This window comes from Budorcas taxicolor, chromosome 5, assembly GCF_023091745.1.
Source record: "Budorcas taxicolor isolate Tak-1 chromosome 5, Takin1.1, whole genome shotgun sequence".
NCBI classification, from domain to species: domain Eukaryota; kingdom Metazoa; phylum Chordata; class Mammalia; order Artiodactyla; family Bovidae; genus Budorcas; species Budorcas taxicolor.
Window position 1 is genome coordinate 118,327,554 of NC_068914.1, and position 24,254 is coordinate 118,351,807.

Sequence of the window (24,254 nt, forward strand, 5' to 3'; positions counted from 1 at the left end):
GATCCCTCAGAACCAAGAGAGGGTCTTGCCTGTCTTCTTAATTCCTAAATATTCAGGAATTGATAAGGAACAGAGGATTCTTTGACAGATCCAAAACAGCACACAGGAAGCCTCCTGTTAAATGCTTCCTGACAATTCCCCCTATTTTATTATATTTGTAAAATGAAATTTGATTTGTTTCCAGTTGTAGGCACTATGATTAAAATGAATCAAGAGTAGCACAAAATTGAAGCAAGTCTGGCCATGGAACCTTCTTCCCAGGGTCGTTGGAGATTTACTGGTAACCACAAATTACATCCAGATCGAAGAATAGAAAGAGAATCATTTCTTAAAGAGATAGAGGAGTTAAGATAAGTATATAGTTTGCAATTAATACAAGTTACAGAACGTAAAGTGTTATTAAATTGTAAATTTCCTATGGCTATAACAAAAGGAAGTGGGACACAGGCCTGTATAAATTATGACTGATTATAGTGAAAGAAATAGATACTTTGACCACAATTGGTCCCTGTGAAATGTCCAGTCCAAGTTCCAGGTTATTCGGTGCTCACCGCAAGTTTCTAAATGTCCCTGTTCAGGCGCCACTTGTTGAGGTCCTTTAATGGACCAGAACCTGGTGGTCTGGGGTCGACGGCAAGAAAGTAAAGGAGGGAAAACGAGGCTGATATTCCTTAGCTTATACATAAAGCCAATAAAGTCCCTGACACGGCACTTGCTCTGTTCACGAAGGCCTCAGATGCCCTCTCGAGGGGGTGAGGGCGCAGAGTGCCTTCTCAAGAGGGTCTTAGAACCCTGGGCAGGAAAGTGAACCCAGAGAGCTTCTGCACTCCAGAAATTAGCCTGAAAAAGAAAGAGAGTGAGAGAGAGAAAGAAAGAAGAACACGGGGACCAAAGCTCTGATGGAGCAAAGGTGTTTTAATCAACATGGTGTCGGCATATATACTGTCTTCAGTTCAGTTCAGTTCAGTTCAGTCGCTTAGTCATGTTCGACTCTTTGTGACCCCATGAATCGCAGCACGCCAGGCCTCCCAGTCCATCACCAACTCCCAGAGTTCACTCAGACTCACATCCAGTGAGTCAGTGATGCCATCCAGCCATTTCATCCTCGGTTGTCCCCTTCTCCTCCTGCCCCCAATCCCTCCCAGCATTAGAGTCTTTTCCAATGAGTCAACTCTTCTCATGAGGTGGCCAAAGTACTGGAGTTTCAGCTTTAGAATCATTCCCTCCAAAGAAATCCCAGGGCTGATCTCCTTCAGAATGGACTGGTTGGATCTCCTTGCAGTCCAAGGGACTCTCAAGAGTCTTCTCCAACACCACAGTTCAAAAGCATCAATTCTTCGGTGCTCAGCCTTCTTCACAGTCCAACTCTCACATCCATACATGACCATGGGAAAAACCATAGCCTTGACTAGACGGACCTTAGTCGACAAAGTAATGTCTCTGCTTTTGAATATACTGTCTTACAAGGTAGTTATTCTGAGCAAAGATAAAGATTAAAATTCCAGACTTACAAAACATAGGTGATCCGTATTAAAGAGAGAGTTGTAAACAATCACTCTTACCATATGGTTCATAAGAAGGAAGAGGGTACTTATCACCGTATTGAAAAATATTGAATATTCAGGAATTAATAAGGAACAGAGAGTCCTGACAGATCCAAAATAGCACACAGGAAGCCTCCTGTTAAATGCTTCATGACAAAGGAGCCCAAAACAGGATGTGCTGAGCCAGGAAGGATCTGGCATGTCAGGGCTAGGCTTATTTCTCAAAGGGGACCAGCAGGAGGGCTGGTCCCTGGTCCCTAATCCCTGGAGGGATTAGGCCAGGGTGGGGTGTGGTGGGCAGGATGTTTGTTTGATGTGAGTGACAGATGTGAGGGTGTTCACTTCCCCCTTTTCTTCTCTGGGTATATCTGGGCCCAGGGAGTGTGTGTGGTTATTGCAGAGACACACAGAAGGCGGCTGCATCTGCAGAGGAGCGAACAACTGGATCTTGTTCACACTCAGCCAGAGGAAGTTTCTGGGTAAGCAGGTGGCATAGGATCCCCACCCATCTCCCCATCCTCAGGATGAATGTCTGAGAAAAGGATGATTGACACTAATTGACAGAAGGAAACAAAGCTCAGAGAGGTGAGGCCATGGCCTGAGGCAGCAGGTTAAGCAGGGGCAGAGCCTGGATGTGGAGGCAGGTGTGTCTGAGGGCTTCCTCCCACCTTGGGGCTCCTAAACAGAGCAGAGGGAGGGTGGCACCTGCTCAGGTGGGCTCAGCTCAAGATGTGGACTTCTGAGACGTAAGCACTGACCCCAGAAGGAAGGTGTATATTCGGGGTGCTCAGCCCTTTAGGCATTTGGAGAAAGTAGAGGGGGTGGAGGAGGATGAGAGAGTCACACCCTCTCTTTCTGTGGCCTCCTTGAAGCTACCCTCAGGGTGCTGTGCTGATGCTGATGCGGAGAAAAGGGTTTCTTCTGAGAGGCAAGGAATGATGGTTCATTCACCCACCCTGTCTCTGAAGAGGAGCACAAAACCAAGCAGGGGGGTGCAGGGCTCTGCCTTCCTACACTTGCTGGATCCTCCGCTCAGGATGTGGTTTTGAGTGATGGGAGGTCCTATGTGGGGAAGACAACCCAGATGGAGTGTTTCCAAGCCAATTCGGGTGCTCTCAGCCATGCACCTTCAAGCCAACCTACTGACACTGGGTTGTGGTAAAGGAAATTGCAACATTTATTGCAGGGCATCAAGCAAGGAGTCCTGTCAGTTCATTTCAGTTCAGCAGCTCAGTCGCGTCCGACCCTTTGTGACCCCATGGACTGCAGTATGCCAGTCTTCCCTGTCCATCAGCAACTCCCAGAGCTTGCTCAAACGCATGTCCATGGAGTCGGTGATGCCATCCAATCATCTCATCCTCTGCCATCCCCTTCTCCTCTTGCCTTCAATCTTTCCCAACATCAGGGTCTTTTCAAATGAGTCAGTTCTTCTCATTAGGTGGCCAAAGTATTGGAGCTTCAGCTTCGGCATTAGTCCTTCCTATGAATATTCAGGACTGATTTCCTTTAGGATTGACTGGTTTGATCTCTTTCCAAGGGATTCTCAAGAGTCTTCTCCAGCACCACAGTTTGAAATTATCAATTCTTTGGAGCTCAGCTTTCTTTATGGTCCAACTCTCACATCCATACATGACTACTGGAAAAACCATAGTTTTGACTAGATGGACAATTGTCACCAGAGTAACGTGTCTGCTTTTTAATGTGCTGTCTAGGTTTGTCATAGCTTCTCTTCCAAGGAGCAAGCTCCTTTTAATTTCATGGCTGCAGTCACCATCTACAGTGATTTTGGAGCCCAAGAAAATAAACTCTGTCACTGTTTCCGTTGTTTCCCCATCTATTTGCCATGAACTGCTGGCAAATAGATTGGACTGGGTGCCATGATCTTAGTTTTTTGAATGTTGAGTTTTAAGCCAGCTTTTTAACTCACCTCTTTCACTTTCATCAAGAGGCTCTCTAGTTCTTCTTCTCTTTCTGCCATAAGGGTGGTGTCATCTGCATATCTGAGGTTATTGATATTTTTCCTGGCAATCTTAATTACAGTTTGTGCTTCATCCAGCTCGGCATTTCACATGATGTACTCTACATATAAGTTAAATAAGCAGGGTGACAATATACAGCCTTGATGTATTCCCTTCCCAATTTGGAATCAGTCCATTGTTCCATGTCCAGTTCAAACTGTTGCTTCTTGACCTGCATACAGATTTCCTAGGAAGGAGTTAATATGGTCTGGTATTCCCATCTCTTTAAGAATTTTCCACAGGAGTCCTGGTAGCTAGTGCTTAAAGGGCCCAAATTCCTGAATATCTTCCCAAAAAAGATTTTCAGAAACAGGGTAAGGGAGAGCATTGTGAGTGTGTGATCAGCTCATGGATATTCTTATGATGAGTAAGTGATGAGGTAACCAGGATCAACATCATCAATCTTCTGGTTTCAACTGGTCTGGGGTCTACATCCTTGCAGTTAACATGCAGTAAACTTCTTCCACCTGGTGGTGCTTTTGGTATCTGCAAGACAGCTCAAATGACATGATTCAGAATATTATCCATAGCTTTTGAGAAAGAAATAAAAGTTCTTGAATTTGTTTAATGGCTAAACAATTATTATTTTGTCTTGCTAACTCTTTTGTTTTGTTTGTTTCTACATTTTCTCATTTCTCTGAATTAATCTATTCTTTGGAACTTGGGGGAGGCCTAGGATGCTAATATGCTTTTATGAAAATAAGGTAGGCAGAGGACATAGGGTGGAGGAGAGTTCTGTCCTGGGAAGGTCTCTTTGGGTCCTGCTTGGTCACATCCCTCTGTCCCCTGCCCCCTTTTTCAATACTTCTCAATTGTGAGGAGGAACAGGAATGGAACAGGAAAGGGAATAAAATTTTGGAAATAGAAGTTAATTATAAACCTGCCAGAGGAACTCATTTTTAGTTTCCACTCTTTTCTCACCTTTCCCCAAATTTTGAGGTAATAAAGCAAGGACCGCTTTGGCTGCTTCCTGCTGAAATGCGGTGTGGTCCTGCCTCAATTTGGGGAATGGACACAGTGTTGGAAATAGTCCCTAGACCCAAGCTTAGCACCAATATTTTGTATCATAAAAACAAAACACATTTCTCTTTGATTGCTTTGTTATAGCACCTGAACAAATATTTGAAAATTAGTAGGTAAGGTACTGAACTGGACTGAGGTGAGGTAAGGATAATGCTGAAAATGCCCTATATGTTATTTTCTAAATATATTCTACTATTTTAGATGTCAACCAGGAAAGTAATTTTTCAGTATTTTCTCTTTATGCACCTTCTAGTAACCAAGTAACATCTTCAGTTCAGTTCAGTTCATTTCAGTCAGTCAGTCATGTCCAATTCTTTGCAATCCCATGAAGCACAGCACGCCAGGAATCCCTGTCCATCACCAATTCCCAGAGTTCACCCAAACTCATGTGCATCAAGTCGGTGATGCCATCCAGCTATCTCATCCTTTGTTGTCCCCTTCTCCTCCTGCCCCCAATCCCTCCCAGCATCAGGGTCTTTTCCAATGAGTCAACTCTTTGGATGAGGTGGCCAAAATATTGGAGTTTCAGCCTCAGCATCAGTCCTTCCAATGAACACCCAGGACTGGTTTCCTTTAGAATGGACTGGTTGGATCTCCTTACAATCCAAGGGACTCTCAAGAGTCTTCTCCAACACCACAGTTCAAAAGCATCAATTCTTCAGTGCTCAGCTTTCTTCACAGTCCAACTCTCACATCCATAAACATGACCACTGGAAAAAGCATATAGTCTAAATTTTGGTTTTAACTTTTTCGGGGGTATTAATCAAATATAACAGGAGCTATTGGCCACTCCACATGTCTCTTTTTCAAAAATAAAAATACAATTTAAAGCAATTTTATTATCTTATACTGGTGCTGCTGCTGCTAAGTCACTTCAGTCGTGTCCGACTCTGTGTGATCCCATAGACGGCAGCCCACCAGGCTCTCCTGTCCCTGGGATTCTCCAGGCAAGAACACTAGAGTGGGTTGCCATTTCCTTCTCCAATGCATGAAAGTGAAAAGTGAAAGTGAAGTCGTTCAGTCGTGTCCGACCCTCAGCGAATCCCTGGACTGCAGCCTGCCAGGCTCCTCCGTCCATGGGATTTTCCAGGCAGGAGTACTGGAATGGGGTGCCATTGCCTTCTCCCCATCTTATACTATTCTGGCTAAATAATCTAGTGTCTTCTTCTTGGGGACAGTAGCTTGAGATATTTCATTTGCCATTCAGTTCAGTTCAGTTCAGTTCAGTTGCTTGGTCGTGTCTGACTCTTTGCAACCCCATGAATCGCAGCACGCCAGGCCTCCCTTGTCCATCACCAACACCCGGAGTTCACTCAAACTCACATCCATCAAGTCAGTGATGCCATCCAGCCATCTCATCCTCTGTTGTCTCCTTCTCCTCCTGCCTCCAATCCCTCCCAGCATCAGGGTCTTTTCCAATGAGTCAACTCTTCGCATGAGGTGGCCAAAGTACTGGAGTTTCAGCTTCAGCATCATTCCCTCCAAAGAAATCCCAGGGCTGATCTCCTTCAGAATGGACTGGCTGGATCTCCTTGCAGTCCAAGGGACTCTCAAGAGTCTTCTCCAACACCACAGTTCAAAAGCATCAATTCTTCAGTGCTCAGCTTTCTTCACAGTCCAACTCTCACATCCATACATGACCACTGGAAAAAAACATAGCCTTGACTAGACAGACCTTTGTTGGCAAAGCCATTACCATTCCTAAAGTAAGAGAAAGTTTTTATAATTACAAGATGAGATCTTGACGCTGTCAGGTTGCAGTTGGCAGCTGCTAGCAGATATTGTTTTCAGAACAGATGGTGGTATCTTTAAATCTGTTACAGTTTAGGAACCTCAAGTTCTTAGTAATAATACATCTAAAATCATGTTCACAATGGCCATTAGCTCCATTTTCGATGTGTGAACCACAGTTACTCCATTTTAACTTTTAAATGTATTTTTTTATTTTAATGGTTAAAGAATATAACAATGTATGTTTAATAGGTCATAAGCATGCTGTTTTGTTTAACCTAAAGTTTAAATTAAATTCTGTATAAGCCAGAAAGTTTTTCCCATACTTAAGTATGTGAACATTTTCCCCATCATTTTGCCCTGTTGATTGCAAAATTTTCCATAGAAAGCACTGATAATCAATATATTTGTTCCTCGTTACCAGAGTGGTTGCTGCCTTCCATGAGTCCATCATATTCCTTGGTGCTAGGCCTACTTTTTATTTATATGTATATATTTGCTTAATTATCCATGTTTGGGAAAAATTAATCAGACTTAGGAAACAGGTACAGAAGTATGCAGATGGGGAAGTACTATACTTAATATTGATGACTCTAAAGATGTGTCTATTAATTAACAAACTTAAACCACAAACTTTAACTTTAGTACCAGATTAATTTAATCCTGAATATTGTTCAGGTCACAAAAACCTAAAATTCATTTGCATTAATTTCTATTGTATTTAAAAATGTTTGATTTGCATGCTTTTACTTTTCTTTACCAGTTAAACAGAGCTGTATAAACAGAGTATAACCAGTATAAACAGGCAGTAGCTTGAGATATTTCATTTGCCATTCAGTTCAGTTCAGTTCAGTTCAGTTCAGTTCATTTCAGTTCAATCACTCGGTTGTGTCTGACTCTTTGCGACCCCATGAATCGCAGCATGCCAGGCCTCCCTGTCCATCACCAACTCCCGGAGTTCACTCAGACTCACGTCCATTGAGTCGGTGATGCCATCCAACCATCTTATCTTCTGTTGTCCCCTTCTCCTCCTGTCCTCAATCTTCCCCAGCATCAGGGTCTTTTCAAATGAGTCAGCTCTTCGGATAAGGTGGTCAAAGTATTGGAGTTTCAACTTCAACATCAGTCTTTCCAATGAACACCCAGGATTGATCTCCTTTAGGATGGACTCGTTGGATCTCCTTGCTGTCCAAGGGACTCTCAAGAGTCTTCTTCAACACTACAGTTCAAAAGCATCAATTCTTCGGAGCTCAGCTTTCTTTACAGGCCAACTCTCACATCCATATATGACTACTGGAAAAACCATAGCCTTGACAAATGGAACTTTGTTGACAAAGTGATGTCTCTGTTTTTTAATATGCTATCTAGGTTGGTCATAACTTTCCTTCCAAGGAGTAAGCGTCCATTAATTTCATGGCTGCAATCACCATCTGCAGTGACTTTGGAGCCCAAAAAAATAAAGTCTGACACTGTTTCCACTGTTTCCCCATCTATTTCCCATGAAGTGATGGGACCAGATGCCACGATCTTCTTTTTCTGAATGTTGAGCTTTAAGCCAACTTTTTCACTCTCCTCTTTCACTTTCATCAAGAGGAGCTTTAGTTCTTCACTTTCTGCTATAAGGGTGGTGTCTTCTGCATTTCTGAGGTTATTGATATTTCTCCTGGCAATCTTGATTCTAGCTTATGCTTCCTCCAGCCCAGCGTTTCTCATGGTGTACTCTGCATACAAGTTAAGTAAGCAGGGTGACAATATACAGCCTTGACGTACTCCTTTTCCTATTTGGAACCAGTCTGTTGTTCCATGTCCCATTCTAACTGTTGCTTCCTGGCCTGTATACAGATTTCTCAAGAGGCAGGTTAGGTGGTCTGGTATTCCCATCTCTTGAAGACTTTCCCACAGTTTATTGTGATCCACAGAGTCAAAGGTTTTGGCATAGTCAATAGAGCAGAAATAGATGTTTTTCTGGAACTCTCTTGCTTTTTCAATGATTCAGCAGATGTTGGCAATTTGATCTCTGGTTCCTCTGCCTTTTTTAAAACCTGCTTGAACATCTGGAAGTTCACGGTTCACATACTGTTGAAGCCTGGCTTGGAGAATTTTGAGCATTACTTTACTTGTGTGTGAGATGAGTGCAATTGTGTGGTAATTTGAGGATTCTTTGGCATTGCCTTTCTTTGGGATTGGAATGAAAACTGACCTTTTCTAGTCCGGTGCCCACTGCTGAGTTTTCCAAATGTGCTGGTGTATTGAGTGCAGCACTTTGACAGCATCATCTTTCAGGATTTGAAATAGCTCAACTGGAATTCCATCACCTCCACCAGCTTTCTTTGTAGTGATGCTTCCTAAGGCCCACTTGAGTTCACATTCTAGGATGCCTGGCTCTAGGTGAGTGATCATACCATTGTGATTATCTGGATTGTGAAGATCTTTTTTGTACAGTTCTTCTGTGTATTCTTGCCACCTCTTCTTCATATCTTCTGCTTCTGTAAGGTCCATACAATTTCTGTCCTTTATTGAGCCCATCTTTGCATGAAATGTTCCCTTGGTATCTCTAATTTTCATGAAGATATCTCTAGTTTTTCCCATTCTGTTGTTTTCCTCTATTTCTTTGCACTGATCACTGAGGAAAGCTTTCTCTTTTTTTAAAAATTTATTTATTTTAATTGGAGGCTAATTACTTTACAATATTGTATTGAGGAAGTCTTTCTTACCTCTCCTTGCTATTCTTTGGAACTCTGCATTCAAATGCTTATATCTTTCCTTTTCTCCTTTGCTTTTCACTTCTCTCCTTTTCACATCTATTTGTAAGGCCTCCTCAGACAGCCATTTTGCTTTTTTGCGTTTCTTTTTCTTGGGGATGGTCTTGATCCCTGTCTCCTGTACAATGTCACAAACCTCTGTCCATAGTTCATTAGGCACTCTATCAGATCTGCACCCTTAAATCTATTTCTCACTTCCACTGTATAATCATAAGGGATTTGATTCAGGTAATACTTGGATGGTATAGTGGTTTTCCCTACTTTCTTCAATATAAGTCTGAATTTGGCAATAAGGAGTTCATGATCTGAGCCACAGTCAACTCCTGGTCTTGTTTTTGCTGACTGTATAGGGCTACTACATCTTTGGCTGCAAAGAATATAATCAATCTGATTTCAGTGTTGACCATCTGGTGATGTCCTGTGTAGAGTCTTCTCTTGTGTTGTTGGAAGAGGGTGTTTGCTATGACCAGTGTGTTCTCTTCGCAAAACTCTATTAGCCTTTGCCCTGCTTCATTCTGTACTCCAAGGCCAAATTTGCCTGTTACCTCAGGTGTTTCTTGATTTCCTACTTTTGCATTCCAGTCCCCTACAATGAAAAGGACATCTTTTCTGGTGTTAGTTTTCTAAGGTCTTGGAACACAAAGTGATGTTGTTGTCAGAATTTTCTGACATATCCCAAAGGAAGTCCAGCTTGGTTCTTATCTTTAGGGGAAATAACTTTGATCCCATCTCTTCACAACAAGTTGTTTTTAAGTTAGCATTAATTGAGCACCTGCTCTGTGTCAGCCATCATGTGAAGCACTTTGCATGCATGATCTCAGTTTTCTCCACAATAAAATTGAACAGATGAAGAAACTAAGGCCAAAAGTAGTTCAGTAACTTGTCCAAGGTCACATAACCTGCCCCTTCCTTATGGGTTTCAACTCTTCTCAACCTGAGGCTGTTTACTGCCAGCAAATGACATGGAAGAAACATTCTTGATGGGATCTTGAGAAGGAAGAACCTCGATCCTAACCTTAGGATCCTGCCTGGAGGAGGTGTGTCTGCCAGGAGGAAGCTAGCCTGGGGAGATCTTCCCAAGGGATCTGGGTAAAATTCCTGGCACACTTGTGTGGTTTACCTGGACAGTTTGGCCTCAGCCACAAAACTCTCTCAGGCATTGTCTTCAGTGAGCAGGAACGGCAGTTCTTCCCTGTTTACTCTCTCTGGGAAATACTCAGTGACAACGTCAGTAAAGTTTTGGCTCTCTACACAGAAAAAAAAGGAAAAAGATTACAAGAAATTATGGTGGAACATAAATGGTATTGAGTTTAAAGTGGCTCTGCAGTAAAGAATCTGCCTGCAATTCAGGAGACACATGAGACGCGGGATCCAACCCTGGGTAGGAGTATCCCCTGGAGGAGGAACTGGCAGCCCACTGCAGTATTCTTGCCTGGAGAATCCCATGGAAAGAGGAGCCTGGCAGGCTACAGTTCATGAGGTTGCAAAGTTTGGACACGACTGAGTGACTGAGCAAACAAGAGCACACACAAACTGGCTCAAGTTCACCTTCCTGAGCAAAATCAGCTGGGGTACTGTTCATGGATTCACCTGGGGTTACAGGTAGTCCATTCCCCTGCCCCTAATTCATAAGTTGAAATCCTGATGCCTCCTTCCCCCTGCAATGACTATATTAGGAGATAAGGCCTTTAAGGCAGTCATTAGGTAAAAAGAGACCATATGTGCAGAGTCCTAATCCAGTAAGATTGGTGCCCTTATTAGAAGAGTCATCGGATTTCTTTCTCTCTCTACCCCCCGAGCAGGAAGGCTTCTAAAATTTTCTCTTTTCCCTGCATCACTAAGGGAGAAAGGAAACTTGAACTTGCCTGGAGGGAACCCGCACAAGTACCTCTGTATTGATTGGCTGGGGGGGAGGTGGGTGGGGAAACCCTGGAGGACCTGGGTGTCCTCAGGGGTGCTTGAGGCCCACAGGACCAGTATCTGCCTGAGGCAGTCACACCTGGTAAGCAGGTGCTTATATATGCGAGCACTGGGAAAAGGCCCTAACACAGCATGGGGCAGGGGGGATGCCAGAGAGAGGGAGAGGTTTCCACCTGAAACTAACACATTCCAGTAGAGGGGACAGCAGCACACTGGCAGGACCTACTGTGCGGCAGGCACTGGCCCAGGCCACGGACACGCGTGGTATTTCACCCTCATGAACACATAGGGAAACACTACTTCCATTTTGCAGGTGAGGTCATTTAAGGAGCTCCAGGTCACACAGGTGGGGTGTGGCAAAGGCCAGTCTGGGGTTTAGCCCAGGGTCCGCTGACCCTCGCAGAGCAGCTGGGTGCACAGCAGGGCAAGAGCTGGAGGAAGCAGCCTCTGCGGTGATGCCCCAGGGCCTGCAAGCAAGAGGAGGCTGAGACCAAGGGAGAGGGCAGGAGAAGCTCCGCATGCTGGGAGGCCACCTCCCCTGCCCCTCCTGGCCTTGGGGACTCCCCCTGCTGCCCCTTCCCGGTCCTGCCCGCACTTCTGAGTCAGTTGCTAATGACAGTGGGAGAGGAAGTGGGCACCTTAACTGATGCTCTCTTGAGAGAACAAACCCTATTTCCTCTTAGGTTCCCCAGAAAAGAGTCACCAGGGGCAGAGGAAACAGAGTTGGCCCTCTCTGGTAGACTTTCCTGAGTTACTAAGACTCTGGACTTCCTATAAAAGTCCTCCCAAACAGACCTATTGTCAGGTGGAAATAAGTTGAGGTAGAAAAGAGCAGTGTGCTCTCAGCCCTTCCTGTGAACTCTGCATCCATCCAAATGGCCTGATCACCCACCCTGGGCCACTGGGACCAAAGTCACTGGTGTCATTGTTGCCTTCATGGAAAGACTACAGGGACCTAGACATCACCAACTCAATGGACATGAGTTTGACCAAGCTCCAGGAGTTGGTGATGGACAGGGAAGCCAGGCGTGCTGCAATCCATGGGACTGCAAAGAGTTAGACACAGAGTGACTGAACTGAACTGAACTGAGACTACAAGGGTTGTAGGTGACATGCTCAGAATGGCTAAGCGGTGGACTTAGGGCCCTCTCCCAGGGACCACGGGAGCAGAGCAGGGGACTTCCTGGGGGTTTCTCAGATGAAGTGTTGCCAGGATTGGGCTTTGAAAGATGAGCATAACTTTGCCACGTGGTAGGAGCAGGTGTTTCTGGAAGAAGGATCTGAGGGAGGAAGTGCCTAGAACCTGCATGAGTGTGCCCCTCAGCAGCCCGAGTATGACCAGTATGCAGTGAGCAGCTGGTATCTTCTGGGACCGTGCCAAGTGCTGGCAGTGCGAAGGTGAGTAAGGCAGGCAGGCTGGAGAGTGAGGGTGGATGGAGGGGGCGGAGGGGCTGGGAAGAAGGCCATGGAGCAGAAGGAGCACTGTTGGCAAAGGACCTCACAGTCTGGATTCAGTCGGCTGATATGGATTTGTAGCTTCTCTGTGTGTTGGGGACCTTCACCTTTATCTTCTCTAAGTATTGCAGACATTGTCTCCAGATCTCTTGCATTTTGATTTGGTTTACAGAGTCCTTAGCAATTTCTAATTTTTAAGAGGTCATTGGTTTCTGGGATTTGTGTCTTGTTGAGACAGTTTTCCTCAAGTTAGCAGGATTTTTCCAGTGTGTTTTCATTGCTTCCAGTATGTGTGTAGATTTTTGTTCATTCTGGTTTACCTTTAGATCCCTTTAGGGTTCGCTAATGGATTAGAGCTTTTGTTTCTTCTTCTTCCTCCTTTTATCCGCCTTCTGCCTTCTCCCTCTTTCCTTTTCTCTCCTCCTCCTCTCCTGCTCTCCCAGACTCCCTGCCTTCCTTCCTGCCTGTCTGCTGCTTTATCTCCTTAAAGCAGGATTTGCTTAACAGGTACCTACTGCAATCAAAAAGGAATACACTGTTTTTTCCTGCCTTTAAAGGACCCTCCAGTGCAGTAAGGCATTATTCAGATTTTAGCAGGAGCCCATGTCTTTCCACAATTCTCTCTTCCTCTTTCTCCTGCTGTAAAAATATCATGGCTAGAGTAAGGAAACATGAGGAAATACAGATGTGTCCTGCCACCTGAAAGTACAGTATTCCTACAAAAGCTTTCCTAAACCACGATGGCATAGTGTGAAGAAGATATAGGCCTCACTTCACAGTTTACTGGCAGAGAGTGACCTTTTGGAAAGCAAGGGACGCCCATAAATGGAAACGCTCAGAAACCTGATGGCACTCTCTGTCAGAAAGAGCTTTTATCGAAACAGAAAAGGAAAAGAAATGGAATCACCCAACTGCAGGTAAAAGCAGTGTACTGCTGGGTTTTCACGAAGCTGGTTGCTTCATGTCCCAGTAACGGGTCCCACACCTCGTATTCTAGCCAGGCTGTGCCCGGGAGGGTGGAGGGAGCCCTGGAGGCCCTGGAGCAGGGGGAGCAGCAGAGAAGAGACAGGGCCCCCGCCCGGTACTGGGAGCTGCAGAAACTCCACACAAACAGACCCGCAACCAGGAAAGTGCAAGATTCTAGGGGAGACCAGAGAGGAACTGGGGGAGAGGGCAGGCAGAGGAGGCTTTGGAGTGGGAACTCATTACAGGTAACATTTCACCTGGTGAGGCAGGTGGGGAAAGGCCTTGCAGGGGAGGGGCAGCCTGAGCAAAGGCCTGGAGGCTGGGGGGGAATCAGAGTCCAGGCAGCTGGGAGTCCTCCAGACCCCTAGTCCAGGCCCCGTGGAGTCAGGAGGGTGTGGAAGACAGGAGTAGGAGCATCAGGAGGGCCTGGTGATGGGCTAAGGACTCTGCACTTGATCCTGCCCTAACCCCTCCTTTCCCTGCCCAAGGTAGATAACTTGCAGCCACATGGAGGGAGACATTTGGTGAGAATCTCTGTCCACATGGAGGGGAGGCCTCTGCATCTGGCCATATAGCTGGGCGGGGAGTCTTTTCAGGGTTCTCCTCTCTCCCACTGATAGGCTTTTCGGGTAGTGACCAGCCAGAGGCTAACAGAGAAGGATGTCTTGGATACTAATCCAGCAGCGGAAGCACTGTCCAGCATCCACACCCAGCTGAGGCCCCAGACAAGGGTCAGGACCAGGACAAGAATGGCAGGGAAGGACAGAAGGATGAGGTGGAGGGTCCAAATGTTTTTCAAGTGTTTGGCATTATCCAGGATCAGCCCTTTCTGCCCACACCCTCCTCCTCTCTCTGCCTTGGCTCTTGGTCCTTGTGTTTCCCAATTTCAGTTGGCTGCCCTGGCTCCTGGGGTCCTACAGCTTCGAGGCAGAGAAGGAGGCAGGGACCAGCCAGCTTTTCTCTCCCAGGTGCCTGGAGATGGGCCTGTCTGTGTAAATTCTCACCCATGCACACAGTCAGTGCCCACAGCCTCCATCACCAGGCATACTCCCTAGTTATCAAGCTGATGGTTACTATTCTTGAGGGGAACCATGGGCATTGCAGAGGAAAAGTGATAGATTCTAGGATCAGATCTCAGGTTAGGGGGTTTGGGGGAAACTCTAAGGAAGTTGGGGCACTCTAGACTGGGTGCTGTAGAGAATGGCAGCGGCAGTTTTACCCATGATTGTCTCAGTAACTCTATCTACTGTAGGGGAGACCAGAGCAAGGATAAAGGTGCAACTGGTAAATAAAAAGCAGTCATACAGCAAAAAAGACACAGATGTGTATAATGGACTTTTGGACTCTGAGGGAGAGGGAGAGGGTGGGATGATTTGGGAGAATGGCATTGTAACATGTATACTATCATGTAAGAATCGAATCGCCAGTCTATGTCTGACGCAGGATACAGTATGCTTGGGGCTGGCATATGGTGATGACCCAGAGAGATGTTATGGGGAGGTGGGAGGGGGGTTCATGTTTGGGAACGCATATACACCCGTGCTGGATTCATGTCAATGTATGGCAAAACCTATACAGTATTGTAAAGTAAAATAAAGTAAAAAAAAAAAAAAAAAAAAAAGCAGTCATAATTTTCAGCCAAGGGAGGGAGTGTGAAGACTCTGGCTTCCTGTCGCCGCCATCCCTGCTTTTTAATTACTATTGTTGTTAGCAGCAAAGTGACAAGAAGCCGGGCATGGGATCTTGAGCCCAGAGAGTGGGTGGGATCCAGTTCTCCACGAACAACGTTTCTGACCTTGGGCAAATCACAGAACACCTATGCCTCAGCTTCCTTAGCTGTAAGTGGGGATACAGTGGTTCACACCTCCTGGTTATCAGAACAATATGGATTATAATTTATAAAGTCTTAGAGTAACTACCAGTGTAGAGCAAAATCAGAAATACAAACCACTCTCACGAGTGGCTGTTACTGTAACTATAAGGGCCTTTACTATCATTTCAGTCAAGTCTCAGGAAGAGTACTTAAATAAGTGTTCTTTTGCCTTCTTAAAGTACTGCCTTAGTGTAATTAACACGCTTTCTTTTCTCATCTCCCAACACAAGATAGTCATAACTGGAACCAAAAGAAGTTCTCTCTATATAAAGATCTGCTATTTAAAAAGTAACAGAGACAAGAGAAAGGATGGACACCATCACATATGATATGTGTGAATGTAAATGTGTACAGGTTCTTTGCATAAAAAATTAGCTTAAGTATGAAAAAATGTTGTTAGATGTTGATATCCTTGGGTCTAGTCAATCTACTTCTAGAAACAGCTTAATGAAAGAATCTTAAACAGAGGCAAAGTTTTATGCAAGAAGAGTGTTCTTTGCACTACTATTTACATAAAGAATTAAAAACAGCCTGAAGTCCAATAATCAGGAGTGGACAGCAAAGATGACACCATTCGGGTCCTCAGCTGACCAGGGCAGGGCTGAGGGGATTGGAGTGGGGCTGGTGGGACTCCAGAAAAAAGGTTTGTGGGATAAAGGCTATTGCAGAAGCGAGGAAGCTATGGGCTGTGGGTGCTATAGCACTGGGGACTTTATCAAAGCAGAGACTCGAGCACAGAGTGCACGACAACATTTTGCAATAAAAAGAGTCATTTTCCAATTAACATACATGCACAAATAGATATTTTTGTACATTAAAGCAAGTAGAGTATAGTCATCACAAACCTGGGATTTGGATCTGAAAGACTTGGGTTCAAGGCTGGGCTCCAGCAGACATGTGAAAACTTGGACTGACCTAAGTTTAGGTGGGTTTTAGGAGCCTGCACCTCATAGACAGTGGATCAGTATCACCTATAACCAGTTAGTAACACAAGCGTTCCCAGCCTCATGTAATTTCCAGAGTATGCCTTCCTACCTGTTCTTCTGTCTCTGGTTTAATTGCTCCTGTAACTTCGCAGATGGCTGTCTCCTGTCTGATTATCCTCTCTTGTACCCCAGCAGGAGAGCAGAACTCTGGCTGGGGAGGACAGCGGGAGGTGAGTAACGTTCCTTAACAAGTGCTCTGCAGAGCCCAGGGGACAAAGAACCACGCGGGGCTAAGTCCCTGGTGGCCCTGGCAGCCGTCCCAGGGGAAAGCACCTAGGACCTCGCCCCTTGCTGCCCCCTCAGCCACTGCTCATGCGTGATCAAGCCCACAATCTGTTTTCTCTTCCCCAAGGGTGAAACGACACCTTCTTCCAGCCTGACACAGACGGGTGAGCTGAAGGGACACCTCTGAGACCCTGCTGCTGCCACCATGAGCTCAGAAGATCCCAGGGACTGCTCAGGTAGTCAGCCACCTCGTCTCTGGCAGGTTCCTACTTGTGACTCAGAATTGAGGGTGGTGGCTCCAGGCCCAATTAACCTGCCAAGTAATCAAGAACCAAGAAAGGCGTGGATGAGCATCCCCCAGAGAGGCAAAGGGGAGTCCCCTAACACTTGGTGGTCTGTCTCCACAGGCTCTTTCCTGGTCCTCTGCTCAGGGTACCACAGACAAGATGCTAACTTCCTCCCCCTGCCTCCTGAACCCCCGCTAAAGACTCAGAAGTGAGGCCAGGACAGCCCATGGAGGGAGGCAGGCACACCAGAGCAAGTCCCCAAGGCCAGGCGGGACAGGGAGAGGAGGTCTCCTGGAGCTTCTCCTGCCCTCTCCCTTGGTCCAAGCCCCCTTCTGCTCCCAGACCCTGGGGTGTCAACACAGAGGCTGTTTCCTCCACCTCTCACCCTGCTGCCCACCCAGCTGCTCTGGAGGGTCAGTAGACTCTAAACTGAACTGCAATCTGGCCTTTGCTACCTCCCACACCTGCCTCCAAGAATGGAGCATCTTGCCTGACCTAACCTGTAAAATGAGAGGAATATTTCCCTATGTTGTGATGAGGATCAAATATAATGTGTGTCCATGGCCTGAGCCAGAGCCTACCACATAGTAGGTCCTGCCTAGTGCCGTGCTGTCCCTCTACGTGGAATGTGTTAATTCCAAGTAGAAACCTCTCCCCTTCACTAGAATCCCCTCTCCCCTGTGCTCTGCTAGGGCACCTGCCCAGGGCTCCCATATGTAAACACCTGATTACCAGGTGACGGCCTCAGGCAGGTACTGGTTCTATTGTTCTCAAATGCCCATGCAGACACCCAGGTGCTCAGTTATTTCCTCCACCCACAGCACCCTAAGCAGTCAACACACAGATCTAGTGCTGTGGGTTCCCTCCATGTGAGCCCTGAGTTCATTTGACCTTAGTGATGCATGAGAAAAAGAAAACCTAAGAACACTTAGTATTTCAGGGAAGAGAGAGAGAGGAAGAGATCTGACGTCTCTTCATTTAATACGGACACTGATATTATTGAATTAAGGGCCCACACTGAAGGCCTCATTTCACCTAATTACTGCCTTGACGCCCCCTGTCTTCTAATACAGTAATTGCAGAGTGGGTGGGTCTGGGCGTTAACTTATGAATTGGGGCTGGTGCATACAGTCCACCTGAGACCCCAGATAAATCCATCAACAGTGTGCCAGATGAATGCTGCTCAGAAAGGTGAACTTTAACCACTTATACTCGATACCATTTACATCACACATAGTTTATTCAAATCTTCAACTTTTATTTTTCTGTCTAGAGAGCCAAAGCTTTTTTGAGGAAGTCATTGAGTATTTCCAGCAGAATGTGAGATGGGAACAACTGCAATTCCTGCTCACTGAAGACAAACCCTGGGAGAATCTTGTGACCGAGGCCGTTTTGTCCAGGTAACCATGCAGGTACACTAGGAATATCACCAACATGCCCCCGGGAAAATTCTCCTAGGCTAGTTTCCTCCAGGAAGATCCTATGGGTGGGGTCGAGGATGTTCCTCCTCAAGATCCTATGTGGAATGTTTCCTCCGTGTTATTCGTTGGCATTGAATGACGTTGGGTTGAGAAGAGACGAAATCTGCAAGGAAGGGCAGGTCATATGACCTTTGACAAGTTATGGAACTACTCTCTGCTTCATCATCTGTTCAGTTTTATTGTGAGGACTCAGAGATCATGCATGCAAGTACTTCTCATGATTGCTGACACAGAGTAGGTGCTCAATCAATGTTAAGTTTAAAATAAGCTTGTTAGGAAGAATCAGGGACCTTCTTCCTGGAGATGAGAACCAAGAAGGACTTCCTTTGGGTCAAGTCGGAAAATCCTGACCCAAACACCATTTTGTGTTCCTGGGATTCTAAAACTCCTTCACTCCCCATCTTAGGAATTATACCAACACTGCAGGTTCCTGCTGGCCAGTAAGGCAGAGAGGCTGGAGGGGAACTGGTTGGACCTGGTGGGATCCTGGATCTAGCCCTGCCCAACTCTGGGCCTGTGGGTTTAAGACTTTGAGTCTCAGATTTGTTATGTGTTATGTGTCCAGTGGGAATAGCAATTCAGGCTGATGGATTGTAGTGATGGCCTCAGAGTGAACTGCAGAGTCAGAGGAGGGGAACCAAGTGCAATCATCTCGTCCAAAGGCCCAGGGAGGTCTGGACCAGGGTCAGACCCAGGGGTCAGGGTGGAGCAGAGGGTTCAGGTTGGAGGACTAATAGGCAGGCTTGGGCAGCAGGGCCAGGACTAGAGTGAGGAGAGGAAGCCCCAAGGACAAGGAACTGAAGGGGCTGTGACCCTAGCAGAGGTCCTGGGAGTGGGAGAGGGGGACATTTCTTCCCTTCCTGACGGGATCCCCTCAAACTGGGCGAGAGGGCCCTGGGTGGCCGTGTCCTCCACACCCTGCCTGGGACCTGGATTCTCACTCCATCTGGGACCCTCTTATAATCTACATGGAGCCGCCCTGACAGTGGGAAGGCCATGTGGCTCAGGGAACCTCCAGGGTCACAGTGAGTGGCTGCGATTGGCTGTCATTTGAGGGATTCTGAGGAGCCTCGTGCATCCCCACCCAAGAGGAGAACACTTCCTCCACCCACTGTGCAAGTGCCGGTCTCTTCAGGCTCAGCCGTTCAGATGGGCGTTTCCTCAAGTCTCTTGAATCTTTAGAGGTTCCATAAAGTTGCACACAGCCTTGGAGGGCAGGCAGTTGAAGGGCAGGCAGTTGAAGTTGTCACAGATAAAGTGTGAGTTAGACTGGTGATCCCTGAGAAGTCAGGGTGCTGGGTGATGGGTCAGGAGTCAGGGAGGTGGGCTGGAGAGTCCAAGGAAAAGAGGCTCATAGCACATTTCCTGCTTCCCAGTCAATATGGGCAGTGACAGACCCAGTGTCCTTCTGCTGAGAAGGCCAAGGGTATCAGGCTTGGGTGAGAGCAGATGCCAGGCAAAATGATCATTAAGGGTTCTAGCTGAGTTTTAATTAAAAAATAAATAAATAAAATTCTAGGCGCACAGTTAGCCAATCTGAAAAGTTGAGGGCACAGTCCCAGAACTGTCCTTACATTTCCCATCAAGGGCAAATTTGGGGGATCCCACAACCAACCTCAGATTCTAGAACTCCATAGAAGGATGCACAGCCTCACTTAAAGCTTCAGATTCCCAGTTAATGTTTATTAGCAATTTCCCATCAGCTACAGGGCAGAGTCTGGGCAGGTTTCACACACGCAGCTTCCATTGTCCCCATGGTGCATTACTGTCCTGGATTCAGTGGGGCAGGACACATGGAGCACTGCCCGCCAGGGACGCTCACCCTATTTAACAGCACATTACCCTGGCCTGTCATCTCCAGCCCCTCCCAGAGCTCAGACTAATGCCCTGGCGCCCAGCTCCTCCAGAGGTCAGACTGATACCACGTGACCCAGAGGCCCACCACGTGTCAACTTGTCAGACTGTCCAGTGGACAAAGTCCCAGGCAGATGAGGACATTCTTATCAGCCAGAATATTCTTGGGGCTGAGGGACCACATCCTAGCAGCCAAGAGCAAAGATCAAGTGGACTCCTCACTATACCCTAAGGTCCTTGAATGAAGGGTTTTCTGCTCTAACCCCAATTCTCTTTGTTTATCTGTGAAGTTCCCATTATACACACATTTTGGAAGTGATGGTATTGGTCTGCTGTGAGGTGTCTTTATCAAATATCTCTCTTAAGTTATAGGTATCTGAAGATAACCTTTGCTTATTTATTCCATGATTGAATAAGTACATGAAGCACTAACAATATCCAAATGAGGGTTTATGGTTGGAAAAATTTTTACATTACTAAAATTCTTGTGATTTACAATAAAATCTCTGTGGTTTATGCAGGATAGAGCTTGTTGAGCCTGTTTCATAGACAAGCAAACTGTCTTTCTAAGGCTTTAATGCTCGTTGTTACAGGGAAGAGGCAGATGGACTCCGTGAATGTCTGATCAAGGTGCAAACAGACTTGGCGGGGGAGGACCAAGACAGGCTCCAAAAATACCAGCAGGAAAAGGAGAGGTTTTTGAAGGAGTTTCCTCAGGTAAAACAGGAGCTGAAGGAGAGCATAAAAAAGCTCCGTGAGCTCGCAGACAGTGTTGACAAGGTGCACAGGGACTGCACCATCTCCAATGTGGTGGCCTCCTCTACCGGTGTTGCGTCTGGTGCCCTGACCATCCTTGGCCTGGTTCTGGCACCTTTTACAGCAGGCCTCAGTCTGGGACTCTCAGCCGCGGGAATAGGGCTGGGAGCAGCAGCTTCTGTAACAGGTTTGTCTGCCATGGTGGTGGAAAAAGTAAACACGTCATCAGCAGAATCCCAGGCCAGTCTCCTAGACATAGCCGAAATAATTTCCTATGTATGCGATCTCTACGAAGTTAAACACTTTGGGAGGCATATTCATGCCATCAGGGTGGCCAGATGCAACCCCCGATTAGTAGCGACTGCTCAGCGCTACATAACCACCGGGCGAGTCTCTGTCCAAAGTGCCCAGCAGGTGAGTAGACATTTCAGAGACACACCTCTGGCAGCGACTAGAGCAGCCCGCATCAGGGGTGGAGTCCTGTCTGGTTTATTCATAGGGCTGGACGTGTACTCCCTGGTGAAAGACGCACAGGACTTGCAGGAGGGGGCAAAGACAGCATCAGCTGAGAACATGAGGCAGAAAGCCCGGGAGCTGGAGAAGATGTTGGAGGAGCTCACCTGGATCTATGAGATTCTGCAATAGGGCCCAGCTGGGCCACCCCTAGAGCAATGCAGGGACCAGGGACGTGTGCAGGGTCAAGGGGAGAAACCACGTATTTTGGACTGAAGAAGACACTGAGGGAAGGATAAGGGAGAGACAGGGAGACTAGCAATGAGAGGCCAGGAGTAGGGGAGCTTTGAAAATGGGAGAAAGCCAGAGAGTTAGGATTGTAGAGATCCAGCACAAGTAGCAGGGGCTCCTCTATCGCCCTCCCCAGGGTCTGATATTCCAGCAGGAAGGGTTTCCCCTGGTGATGGTCTCTAGCCCTACTTCTCCAGCATCAACTCACCTTTGAACTCAGTAGGGAGTAACTTGTTTGTTTCCATGTTTTATTAAAGTATAGTTGATTTACAATATTGTATTACCTTCAGGTGTGTAGCAAAGTGATTCCATTACATGTGTATCTATCTACATATTTATCATTTTGAAATTTTTTATCAGTTCTTCAGTTCTGTTAGTCGTTCAGTCATGTCCGACTTTTTGAGACCCCATGGACTGCAGCACGCCAGGCCTCCCTGTCCATCACCAACTCCAAGAGTTTACCCAAACTCATGTCCATTGAGTCGGTGATGACATCCAACCAGCTCATCCTCTGTCGTCCCCTTCTCCTTCCATTTCCAATCATTTCCAGCATCAGGGTCTTTTCAAATGAGTCACCTCTTCGCATCCAGTGGTCAAATTATTGAAGTTTCAGCTACAGCATCAGTCCTTCCAATGACTCTTCCCAACTGATTTCCTTTAGGATGGAGTGGTTGGGTCTCCTTGCTGTCCAAGGGACTCTCGAGAGTCTTCTCCAACACCACAGTTCAGAAGCATCGATACTTCAGCGCTCAGCCTTCTTTATGGTCCAACTCTCACATCCAAACATGATTACTAGAAAAATCATAGCTTTGACTACAGGGGACTTTGTCAGCAAAGTGATGTCTCTGATTTTTAATATGCTGTCTAGGTTGGTCACAACTTTTCTTCAAGGAAGAAAATGTCTTTTAATTTCATGGCTGCGGTCACCATCCACAGTGATTTTGGAGCCCGAGAAAATGAAGTCTGTCACTGCTTCCATCTTATCCCCGTCAGGGAGGGCTGCATGATGCCAAAATCTCCCCCCACTCATGGAAGACACAGAGATGGGGACACAGCAGAGTGGCTCCCAGAGTCTCTGTGAAGGAGTTGAGGCAGCTTTCCCCCCGAGGTGGGGCTGTTCCAGAAGTGAGTTGACACTTGATGCCAGTCACAGAGGGTCCCCATCGGCCCCGCCAGACTCAGCTCTCTGTGGCCCCTAGGAACTCAGGCCTCTGAGCTCGCTTCTTTGGACAAGAGGTAATTGATGTTTATGACTCATCTCAAGCTCACAGGGAGCATTTATGGAAGGAAAGTACATTTTTTAGACTACTGGAGGGATGAAGGATTTCTCTTCCTCTAAGGAAATGGCACAGTCCAGAAAACAGACCGACCTGCCAGTTTCCCCACTTAGGGGCAAGTCCGAGCCTTAGTTTTCCAGGTGACACTGAGATAGTAAATGTTCCCATCACAGGCCTGTGGTAGCTTGCACGGCGTTGAGTGTGAAAGTGTTTTACAGACTGTAAAGTGTTCAGGTGCTGCTGTGTTTTCCCACAAAGGTTCAGCTTTTTAACACTTTGGGTTAATTTTTGAAAATCATCAGATTTACCATCTTACCCACTTTTAAGTGTACAGTTCAGTGGTATTAAGGACACTCACATCATTGTACAACCAGCATCACCATCCATCCACAGATTGTTTTACATCAAAAATGAAACTATGTCCCAATTATGTGCTAATACCTCATTCTCCCTCCTCTCCAGCCCTGGCAAGCACCAGTGTACCCCTGATTTTTAAGAATTTGCCTCCTCTCAGGACCTCATATGAGTGGAATCATGCAATATTTGTCCTTTCTGATGGGGTTTTTTTCCTTTCTTTTTTCCTTCCTGTGGTGAAATATACACAACAGAAAATTGACCACTTAAGCATTTTTAGTGTACAGGTGAGTGGCATCAAATCCATTCATCTCTTGTGCAGCGTGACACCATGCATCTCCATCTTCTTTCTTCCTGAAACCTGAGGCTCCACTGGACCGGAGTCGCCTCCCCCTCCCACAGCCCCTGACAACCACCACCCCGCTTTCTGTCTTTATCGATTTGCCTACTCTGCAAACCTAATAAACACAGAAAATACAATAAGTTTTTTGTGACTGTTTTATTTCACTGAACACAATGTCTTCAAGGCTCATCCAGGCTGTAGCATGTGTCTGAATTTTCTTCCTTTTAAAATAATTTTTTAAAAAAGAACTTTCTTCCTTTTTTAAGTGAGTAATAGTCTGCAGTACGTGAGACAGAATCTTTCTTCTGTTATTTTCCTTTCTTCCACACTTTGGCTATTGTGATGAGAGCAGCCTGGCAGAGAGTGGCCGAGACCAGTTCCCCTGAGGTGTGTCAGCCTGGAGGGGATCCCCTGTGCTCTGTAGGCCTGGAGGGGATCCCCTGTGCTGCCAGCCTGGAGGGGATCCCCTGTGCTCTGTCCCCTGGTGCCCATCTCCATCAGCAACTTTGATGACTCTAAAGCCCTCAGGTCACATGCTCAGTCTGAAGCTCCCTACTCACTCCCACTGATCCTATATAAAGGGACAAGGACAGGCAGATGGGTAGCTGTGGCCATCCTGGGGTACTTCTCTTGTGACGCTGGGGACAAGTGGAGC

At 46.5% G+C, this 24,254-nt stretch overlaps 1 protein-coding gene across 2 annotated transcripts; it reads left to right on the forward strand.

Annotated features, from left to right (window-relative positions):
- The first annotated feature begins 1,933 nt into the window (after nt 1-1,933).
- On the forward strand, nt 1,934-22,485 carry LOC128048977 (apolipoprotein L3-like). Of its 2 annotated transcripts, XM_052641477.1 has the most exons (5): nt 1,934-2,023; nt 16,411-16,448; nt 16,631-16,739; nt 18,064-18,190; nt 20,719-22,485. In XM_052641477.1, exons 3-5 carry the CDS (start codon nt 16,709-16,711, stop codon nt 21,524-21,526), a joined length of 966 nt encoding a protein of 321 aa, XP_052497437.1. In that variant the 5' UTR covers nt 1,934-2,023; nt 16,411-16,448; nt 16,631-16,708; the 3' UTR covers nt 21,527-22,485. The 2 variants fall into 2 exon arrangements, with proteins under 2 accessions (XP_052497437.1, XP_052497438.1); XM_052641478.1 differs by lacking the exon at nt 16,411-16,448 and having other exon boundaries at nt 1,951-2,023.
- Nucleotides 22,486-24,254: the final 1,769 nt, after the last annotated feature.

What these genes read in the sequence shown, in the direction of transcription:
- LOC128048977 (XM_052641477.1), top strand. Translation starts at nt 16,709, where the DNA reads ATGAGCTCAGAAGATCCCAGGGACTGCTCAG. An exon ending in AGATCCCAGGGACTGCTCAG is followed by an intron (nt 16,740 to 18,063) that starts GTAGTCAGCCAC and finishes TTTTCTGTCTAG; the next exon opens with AGAGCCAAAGCTTTTTTGAG. An exon ending in ACCGAGGCCGTTTTGTCCAG is followed by an intron (nt 18,191 to 20,718) that starts GTAACCATGCAG and finishes TCGTTGTTACAG; the next exon opens with GGAAGAGGCAGATGGACTCC.